We start from the raw sequence: 10,640 nt of genomic DNA, 5'->3' as shown, positions 1-10,640 counted from the left end.
CCTGATTTTAGTAATAGGAGAACATAAACTCTTGTGTAATTCCTGCCAGATAAAAGCATGATTCCCTTGCAGTAACCTTGGAGAACCTTGCTCAAGGTAAAGAACCAGATAAGGAAAGCAGTGCTTATCTGGTTGTACCTCTCCTAGTTTAAAGCCCTTCAGCCAGGCTGGGTTATCTGCAGCATCTGATTACACGTTTAGTAGGGGTTGTGTACTCATGCTAGGGTTGCACAGTGAAGCTTGATGAAACAGCGTATTCTTTTCACACCATCTTGCTAGAATTGTTCATGCAATCATTTTTTTCACAATAATGAAACTGAATTAACAAAAGTATAAATGTTCCTAAATATTGATTGCAAAATACATGAGATGTGGTCACCAGCGGTTCTTCTCAGCTAATTCTTCCTCTGTTTCTTTGTTCAGAAGACCCCAGAACAACCCTGAACTTCTTGCACTTCTCTGATCTCTTTTCATTGTATAATTGGCTTTAAAGAGTATTTTACAGCTAAAAGAGTTTGGTTTGTTCATGAACAGACCCGGGCCAACTTCAAACTTTCTCAATAAAGAATTACTAACATTTTTCAAATTTGGTATTGTAGTGCTCTTGGGCTTTTTTCCAATGTATTGGAGAAAAGCTGATTGGGCTGTCAGAGACCTTCAGGAAGCAGTAACGTGTTCCATATGACACAGTCTAGGGTCAGAAATGGACATCAACACAAGCTTCTGAAGAGTGTGGGAGGTAGTTATATCTGATCATGATTTTGGCCAGCCGTAACTTTCCATGGCCTTACACCATTCCCATCTACCTAAAGTACCGATATATGAAAACACAAGCCTCAAACCAGTCACCGGGTCACTCTTCCAAGCATTCATCTAGCAATCTCAAAAGAAAATTTGGAAATAACATAGGAAATAACACAGAAATTGCTCATAGTTCCTGAAATAAGAAAGTGACATGTCCTCAACTAAATAAAACTCTGAGTCTGCTCTGAAAACTACTCAGCAATGCCAGTGACTGCTGGGAACTATTGTCAAACTTGCTGTTAAGGGTCAGAAAAACGTGCAAAGGCAGTACACCATCTGACATAACCATGAAACTTTATCCCAGATTAACCCTGGTACAAATCAATTTCTAAATAACAGCGTAGGCCAGCACATTGCTTAAAGCACACACCAAAACAATCTTAGGGTTACTTACAAAAGCACAGCTTCACTTTAAGCATGTGCCTGTGTATAACCCTCAAGTGGGAAGGACGCTGTAGTAGACATGCTCACCACCTCTCCAGCATGGGCACAGCCTGGAGCTGCCCATACGTTCCATAGTTCATGGAGCTGATCATATGCTCCGCAGTTCGTGTGTGTGCTGCCTTTTTTTACTTTGACTGTGATGATAGAAAATTATGTCAGCAAAACATGATGCACCTGGTGTATTTTGGATGGGATGTGACAGTTTTAAGCCCTTCTGGCCTTATGCGCCATGCGTAAGCAGATCAAGAATGGCTTTGCATGAGCACATCTGGAAGAAATTAAGTGGCTGAATGACCAACATCCTGCACACGTGTAGATGTATGGCTGAGGCTGGTTTGCTCACGCACAGATAATAAAAAGGGAGCAGCGCTGTGCTATGAATATCTTCATGGGGGTGGTGCAGGCTTTATGCTGCATTGTGAAGTTTAGGGGCAAGAGACTGAGTTGATCTGGACCCTGACATCATGGGCTGATGTCCCAGCCTAACCTTGGACCTGTGCCATCAGCACGGACCTGCCTGATGACTTTTATCTTGCCTGACAGACTTGAGACACGCAAGAACTCCGGTCCTGGCAAGATCACAGCTTGCCATGTGACTCAATCCGCTTATTGAACAAGGCAGTCCCAGGTGACAGAATAGCACAATATTTATGCCACAAGCACCTAGATTATTAACTGTTCTATTTGCTTCAAAACGCCCCGTTTCAGCTATTGTTGATCCATGTGAGATGGGAAGCAAGTACCAGTGCCATAGGGAGCACAGTGCTTCCAGAACCTGATTTAGAGAGAACTTCACCAAAACACTGTCATGGGAGACGACCGATGAATTAAGATAATGCAATGCAAACATTGCATCAGATAGTTACAGAAGTGGCAGAAACATTATAACCTGAACAGAAACAGAAGAGCCTAAACCCTGCAATTCTTCTAAATTTTCAGAAGTAAAAGATTAGTACTTTTTCACTAAACATAAATGAGTTCTTGTAAGCTTTTCAGAAGTCTGTTGTGGAAACGTGTTGCCAAGTTTTGGGTGTTTATTTGCAAAGACAGAAAAGTCTTCTTGCATTTGCATTGATATCCATGCATGAACACAGTGCAGTCCTGTAAGTATGCTGCTCCAGGGCAGAGCCCTGCAGTAAATAACTACTCACATAGAAATAGATGTCATTATAAATATTCCAAGTGAGGTGGCTAATCACTTTTGCTCCAGATAGATCATATCTAACCTATACCCTAATTCTCACATCTTGACATTATTTCACCCCATCCTGTTTTCTTCTGTGGTTGATTCTAGCTGTAAGGATGGAAAGTAAAACACCTTTACAGCCAGTCCCCTTTGATGATAACTCAAACAGCCCACTGCAGCTGTCCTACAAGGATGTACACCAACAGCCTCATCCCACCATTTCCAGACACTTGCGCTACTAAGACCCACAGTTTGCCTCTGGAGAGCAGGCATGTTGGGCTCGATACCACTCCTCACCCTCCAACCTGCCCTCTGCAACCCACTTCTTCCCTGCAGGACACAGGATAGGGGATGCTAGTTGCATCGTGGGTGGTGGGAATCTGCCAGCGTTACCAGCCACTGTAAGTTATCCCTGAGCATGATGACTTTTGGACAAGCAGCTCTCCCTCGCCCGTGCATGGCAAGAAGTCTGTGCTGAAAATCCCCACACTCCTCCAGAGGTTTAAGGCAGTACAAACACAGAGACCAGTGGACTCTATCTTCCTTTATTATTATTATTATATTATTATTTGTACATCTTTGTGGAAATAGAGCCTCATCCTATGCCCTGCTTGCTCCTATGCATATTTTAAGAACATAGCTACACAAACAGGCAAATTCACAATTCCTCCCCTAACCAATATATTATTAAGAAGTGTAATCCAGAAGCTGGAAACAGAGTTGGACTCATTACCAGCTTTGACCAGACTCTTCTCTCTCCCACATAAGGAAAACAAAAGCATTTACGATGGGTTGGCAAAAGGTGACCTTTCCAGCTGGGTTTGTGCCTTGGGAATATTGTTTAAAGGGTAAAAAATAGTGTTTCCTGGTAGAACTTACTGAGAACACTTTTGTGTATGAGCAAGTCTGGGGTTATCCAAATCAACGTGAATTTGAGAAAGATGTTTCCTACATTAGCAAAATGCATGGTTGTCATGGAAAAAACTCCACAAACTCTTTTCATTGTCACCAGGTAGAAAATTTCTAGTTCCTTATGACTGTAAAGTAAAGCAGTGAACATCAGGATGTTGGGATTCTTGCTGTGGAAGAGTCACTGGAAGGTGGATAAAGCTACGCTGGCAGGATTCATTGCTCAACCCACCATATGGTCCCATCCAAGCATACCTACTTTTGTGAAACATCAGCATCCAGGAGGGAGCTGAGCTGCTGTCCAGGTGTTTGCAGCTGGGAACCCAAACACAGGGAGGTCAGAGCCCTCAATGGCAACCAGGAGCCAAATTTCACTGAAGTTACTTGTTGCTGGAAACCCACGTGAGTGAGGAATCTGGGAGACTCAGGATCCAAGGGCCATGCCCAACTTCTGCAAGGACCTCAGCCTATTTAACCTAAATCCTATGTGCTTTCCCGATCATTGGATTGGCTTGTTTTCCTCACTTGCCAGAGCAGTATCAATCCAAACCAAGTGCAGCCGTTTAACAAGACCTTCCCCCTCTTTTTTCTTCACTTTTTTTTTTTCCCCCAAATAAAAGAAGCCCGAGAAGTCAAATGAGAAACCAACAATTACTGCCACTGATCCAACTCTAGGCACTCTTCTCCATCAGTTCAAGGATTTCTTTGTATACTTGTTCATACACTTGCATACCCCAAAGGAAATCAAAGTGGACAAATTCGGGAATGTACTTTTTGTATGTCACATTTGTTATACGAGGCAGTGTGATGTTTACATCTTCGGGGGCTGAAATCCAGTCCCTGCCACCATACCACGCAGCAAGTGGGGCTTTCATGTTTTCCAGCTGATAGAAGGGAGGTGTGGTCTGCAAGACAAATAGTGTGGCTTGAGGAAGGAAAGCCTGGGAGGTAGGTCACAGACAAGTCAAAAATTCAGGTTATTCTTGATTGCTGCTTGGAATTTCTCCCCTATCTTGAGATGGTACAGAAACTATCACCAGAGATCCTGACTATGCCTTGGGCTCCTGTGCTTTTCACCAAAGAGTCAAAAAGGCATCACTACAACATCACAGACCTCTTTTTTGTTAGAAAGGTGCAAACCTGTTTGACCGTATAAGGTAAATTCCATAAATCCCCTAAAATTTAGTCTCAGCCACTGCAATATTTTCATTCTCATTTTCTTTTTTCTTTTTTTTGCTCTTTTAAAACTGACAAGAATGAATTTCTCTTACCTGGTTGTAATGAAGCATGTTGTCACTGCCATAATCATAATATTTGAATTCTCCTGTTTGATAGAGCTGGAAAAGGAGGAAAGCTGTGTTATTATCCATGCATTAGAGGGGACCATAAGACAAATAAAAGAGGTGACCGGGGAACCACACAGCTCCCTCCTGCCACCAAGGCTCGAGGATGCTATTTGTTACATGTAATATTGTCTTTTGGGAGGAGAGCTCAACCCCCAGGCAAATCCCAGCACAGCCTGCAAGACCACCTGGCGTTGCTCACGTCTTTCAACCCCCCTCTCCCAGGTGGCTTGCAAGTTGCAGAACCTGGGTGTCTGGAGGCTGAGGCCCCAGAAACCCACAATATGCCCAGCTTACAGCTGAGGGCGAGCCTCAAAGAAGACATGAATCAGACCTTTGGGCAAGTTTCCTTTGTCTGTCATGGTCAATGTCTACAACAGAAGGACACAAGTCTGTGCGTGTTTTCAGTGATGGGTTGCTGTATGATTAGTTGTGTCTACTGATCCTCAGCTCATAGCCTTTACTCTACCATCTCCTGTGCTGGTGTGTTACCAGTTTTTGCTTCCAACTCCATCTCCTACCAGCTCCAAACACTTTTGGCCATCTTTTGTTGGAAGTCATGGCCCAAAGAACTGCATCTGCACCGGTGTTTCATGTAAATTTCCCGCTTCTCTCTAATACAGCTCTGCAGAGAGAGCAATGGGGGATTATACCCAAGCGCTGAGAAGAGTTCCTTGGCAACTGAGGGAAAAGAACGTGGGCCCTGGTTGCATGCAATTCTTATTCTGCAGCAGGAAATATTACCTGGCGCCAGTGTAACATGTTTTTTAGGGATGTTGAATCAGGGTAGCGGGACAGGTAGACATCTATGCGGCTCTGCAAGAAACCATTGGAGACATTTATTCTCTGCATGGGGGGAAATCCCGTTAGAAATAAAACTGATTCTGTTCAGTAGCCACACAAGCTAAAACTTGCATTTGTACAAACTTCTTCATCTTAGCTCTGTGAAGGCACACCTCAGCTACATGCTGTGTGAACACTCCCTGTAGGCAGCAGCATGAAGGGTGCTGTAGAGCTCCCTTCAGTAAGGCAAGCAGTTCCCATGGGACGCTGGGTCACGCTTTGAGTCGATGTGGTTTTCAAACCAAAGTAAAACTCTGTATATTGTGCTCAGTATCCTTTTGTGAAGACAACGTGCAACTCATCACAGTAGCTCTACATGTCGTTTCTAATGCGTTTCCTCCTTGGAATATTAAGACATGACACCAACACTTCCCTTGAGAAACAGTGGTCCAGCCCCGACTCCATCCACAGTCAAGCTATTATTGCTTGGTTCTCTAACTGAACCTGTCTCCAATTGTACTCTGATTTATGAGCAGTTTGTCACAGGATCTGGACCTTGCAATCTTGGCTGGCCCCAAGGAAATAGCCCTTCTCCATGTGAGCAAGGCATCCCTGGGACCACTCAGCTCACCTGGACACGTCCCTAGGCGACCTACTGTAGCTGTAGTGTTGGCCCTGGTAGAAGCAAGTATGGGCCAGAGACCCCCACCCTGGTGCCTCCAGCTGAAGTTTTGCTATGACTGTGTTCAGTGCAGCGAAGCACAGAGAAAGGCTCTGATTTGGGGATAAATATTTCCTAAGGGATGGTAGACTGAAGAGTCTGAGACCCACCAGTCCTAGCAGTAGATCGAAGGGGAGTTTGTTCCCTAAGAGACCGTTTTGTTATTAAACACGTGAAATTACAAATCACTTAGAGAAAGAGAAACCCTGGGAGCACCGAGTTAATTTCTGCACTCTCCCCTCCGGCATCATCCCTGCTCGGGAGACAATGTGCCCGGTGTATGCATGACCTTGTGTGCGCTCTGGGCTTCCCCCTGCTGTCAAATGCAATAGCATCGCAATGGCCAGATTGCAAAATGCCGATGCAATGGCCACATTTTTCAACATCGAAGATGTGAAAGGCCAGGTGAAGGCAGCTAGCTGATAACTTAGGCTCAAACAATGAGAAACTGAATCACTTGAAAGGTAAACTGGAGTGCACATACCACATTTAAGCTGTTGGTAAACCCACCAGGCAAGTAAAGGACCAAGGAGCAAAAGCTTTTAAAGATGGGGTAGCTGCACAGACTGGAAATCACTTGATGCAAGATCTCACCCTTATCGAAGACCACTGTATGTCCTAAAACGAGCTGTGAAAGTCAAAGGCATTGATCAGTGTGGTTCGTGCTCCTCTTTTGCTTCCATTCGCTCCCCACCTCTCTGCTCAGCCCTGAAAGCCGCTGTCTTCCTTGCCACAGCTTTGCTGTGCTTTGTAATTTTGGCTTTTCAGACACGGCCATGGCCCTGGAAGAGCCTCGATCTTCCTAGAAGAGGTTTCTCCTAGGGTGGACCCAAAAATAGAATCTAGAAATAGCTCTTCTCTGGTTAGGGCTGGACAGGAGGATGCTTTGCACTGTTTAGTGCTCTGCAGGCTCAAGAGCGTAGGCACAAATGCACCTGCTCAATGCAAAGGGCATACAGAGGGCAGGGAAATGGAAGTGATGTACAAGCACTGCATGTCTCAGGTGATGAGACCTTCCTGTTTCCTACTTCTCCTTCCCACCCCATGTGCGTGAAGTGGGTACGTACCTTAACCAGCCCCTCGGGAAGGTCAAACACCCTTGCCAAGGGTGACTTCATATTTGAGTTTGTTGTGATAGGAGCCAAGGCAAAAAACATCTTGATTTTGCGATCCAGCTCAGGAATAGATGAAAATGCAATGAAACCTACAGGAGGGAGAAGGAAGCAGACCCTGCCCTGTTATTTCTGAAGGAGTTATTGACTCCTAGGCATGTGTGCCCATCTCAGAGGACACTCAGAGGTGGCTCTAGCAGGTTGATGACAGTCCTGAAGCCTTTGCTGCTGATGCATTTCAGCTCCCATCTTGACTCTTGACTGTTTAGCCCAGCTGCAGCTCTCACAAGCCCTTCCTGGGGCTCTGGCAGCAATGGGATGCACCAAAAGCCATGGCTGCAACCATTTTTGGGCTGTCACTGCTCAAAACTGTTCTGTTAATGCAAATGGGTTTTTTTACCTGCTCTTTTCCCTTTGTTGTTTGGATGGGCCCAGACGTTACCCTCCCTGTCCAGGCTCTCAGGAGAACACTCCCAAACCAGGAGTGCGCAGTTAACGTAACTCTGACAGCGGTCTGATCTCCTCCTAGGTACCTGTGGTGGTGCCTTGAGAGTAAGCCACGTAGTATAACTGCTCCTGTCCAGTTTTCTTCAGAATATAGTTGATCGTTGCTGGAAGGTCATACATGGCCATCTCGTGAAAGCTGCAGTGGAGACAGGCACATGACAGAATTACCGTTGCTAATCTTAAAAGTGATGGGCAGGACACAGCAAGCAGTGGCATTTGGGGTGCAGTTGAGGGCTCTGGAAGGTATGGGCACCCCTACGGCGTCTTAGTGGTGTCATTTCACACCCACTGGCAGATGGTGGGACTATCAGCAAAGCTGCTCCTCCAGCCTATGGACACGTCTGAGGGCAACAGGTACCTGCTCACCCTTCAGTTTCACAGAAAATACCTGTAAGCTGAGTATTCCTGGTGCTGAAACTCAAACTCTTTGTGCTTTCGTGACCAGCTGTTCCCCCGGCTGTTTCCAATCCAGACGTCGTAGCCAGCATCAGCAAGGATGAAACCCAGGCTATTGTTAGGCAAGTTGGTAACCCAGTTGCTTCCCTCCAACACCAGTCCATGCTGCAGGAGGACTGCGGGCTTTGGAGCTGAAGAAAGAAAAGGAGGATCATTTTCTCTGACCACTAGCAAAATAAACCATCCACATCCAGGTACTGGTTTGGCAGCAACCCCCTGGGGAAGTGACTCCAGTGCAGGGAGATGGTCACCTACATCCTCAGCCTCTTTGGAGAGCTGTTTTTGAAGTAGGCTCTTTGGCTATCCCAGGGCAGAGAAAATTGATGCAGGGAAGCTGAAAAACATGGTTGGACTCCACACTGAATGGAACTTGGTAAATTGTGCTCCCAGAACAAAAGAAACCAAGCCCCATGTCTGTCTGGACACTGACTGTGCCCTTTGCATGGAGACTACCCTCCTCACAGTGCCGTTCGTTTGGCTTAGGTACTCTGGATCCAACCAGAAGACACTGAAAACCCAGCAGAGTCTAAGTACCTCCCATGGCATGGTGACACCATGATGCCCCATTATGAGACACAGTACTGGAGGGATCGAGAGCATGTCCTCCACCTGCTTCTGCCCACTTTAAGCCATATAAGCAAGTCTCAGCACCCCAGAACAAAGTTAAGATCTTTTTTACAAAGGACCAGGAAACCTGAAGTGCTGTAGGAAGAGAGTAGAAGAGAGATTATGGAAAGGTTTAGTTTGGAAAGGACCTCTGGAAGTCTCTCCTCCAACCCCCTGCTCAAAGCAGGTCCAACTCCACAGCCACAACAGGGTCATCACAAGGATATCTGAACTCATAAGGTAGAGTGACCACAGGCTGCAGCATGAAAAAGTTGAAAGAAAAGTGACTTTCTTTTTTTCTTTTTCTTTCCTTTTCCTTTGTCTCTTCTTTTTTCTGTTGGTTTTCAGACCCTCAATATACAACTTACATTTCCACCCTGGAGAGCTGAAAGCAAAGTATCCTGAATGGAAATCTGGCTTTTTACGCTTACTTGCCATGCTCATACACTGGTGCTCCTGCTTCCCAGGAGAGGGACACCCTGCCAAGAGCGGGGCATCACCCCCTCCACTTTGAAACGGGTTCAAGTGAAGAACAAAAAGGACCTGAAATGGTGAGATGACACTGGATTGGACACATGGGTTTTTGTTTGCTTTTAGCTGCTCCACTGGCTGGCTTTGAGCTGGGGTAAAACCTGAGTCAAGATTTCCCTGTCCCATTCATTCTCCTTATCTTTTCCTTTCTCTTTGGAGCAGATCCTCTCAGAACAAGGTCAGCATGGTGGTCACCTGCATTTCTTCTGCTCCCAGGGCTAATCTTACAGGGAGAGTTGCCTCCTTGGAGACCCAGCCCACGATGAGGCAGCCCTGACCATGGCCTGCTCCAGCCCAGCCTAGCTGTCAGGGTCCCTGGACGAGGCAGACCTTCTTGTGGCACTTACGGGGACAGAACATGCTGGAGCCCTGTGCCTCTGCTTCATGGGAGGTGCTCATGCTTCCCAGGTCATCTCTGCCATGGGGAATTCTCTGCATGGTGAGGTAATAGCCGTCATCTGTCACCACTTCATGCTCCTCGTAGGGGTACCCGTGGTAGCGGACAATTTCACCCTGTGGGAAGGGAAGGACAATGTGGGATGGGTCTCCAGGAAGATGGGGGTTTTCGTACTGGAGGGTGTCAGGGATTTCCTGAGCGAAGCCAACAATGGCTGCCCTGAGCTGGTGGTGGTGACTCCTGCTGTCAGCAAGAGGGTGGAGTAGGGACCTCCCAATGTCTTTTCCACCAACGCTGTGGTGATGTCATGACTTCAGCTAAAATTTTTGGCAGGTGTGAGTTTCCCTTACTCCCTGAGCAGGTCTGGTAAGGAAAGACCCACTGTTGCTTTTCATGTTGCAATCAACAGTTGTGAAGAGCAGGGCAGCAATGACAGTGCAGCTCCAAGCCTGAGACGGCTGCCCTGGCCAAACCTGTTGACTTGGACTGAACTCCCCCATAAATGTCTGCCATAAATCTCTGCATACATAAGCACAGGGAGACAAAAGTTCTAATAAAATCCTGGTACCAAACCCTCATGAAGATACACACATAGAGATCATGAGTTGTGCCCAGACTATGGCAGCATAGGTAGCTTGCATGCCCAAGCAGGAAAAGAAGGGGGAGAAGTCAAGACTTACAACATCCATGGACACCTCGGGGCTCGCATCTGACTTTTCATTGATGCACATTAAATAAGCAATGGTTACAAACAGCCACATCACGGTGCTCTGCAAAACATTGTCAATGTGATGAGTGGGAGAGACACTGACTGTACTGACACAGAAGCCAGGGATCGCAT

At 46.3% G+C, this 10,640-nt stretch overlaps 1 protein-coding gene across 1 annotated transcript; it reads right to left on the bottom strand.

The window, feature by feature from the left end:
* Positions 1-3: 3 nt before the first annotated feature.
* Positions 4-10,639, bottom strand: LOC308069468 (lipase member M-like). Its single transcript, XM_080401824.1, has 9 exons — positions 10,480-10,639; positions 9,750-9,915; positions 8,198-8,396; positions 7,836-7,945; positions 7,258-7,394; positions 6,675-6,818; positions 5,431-5,502; positions 4,615-4,680; positions 4-4,248 (listed from the first exon to the last, which is right to left on the bottom strand). Exons 1-9 carry the CDS (start codon positions 10,558-10,560, stop codon positions 4,015-4,017), a joined length of 1,209 nt encoding a protein of 402 aa, XP_080257950.1. The 5' UTR covers positions 10,561-10,639; the 3' UTR covers positions 4-4,014.
* Between the last annotated feature and the right edge of the window lies 1 nt (position 10,640).

This window comes from Falco punctatus (assembly GCF_963210335.1).
Source record: "Falco punctatus genome assembly, chromosome: 9".
Classification (NCBI taxonomy): Eukaryota; Metazoa; Chordata; class Aves; order Falconiformes; family Falconidae; genus Falco; species Falco punctatus.
Note: the sequence above shows the minus strand (reverse complement) of the source record. Positions and strands in the feature narration are given on the sequence as shown.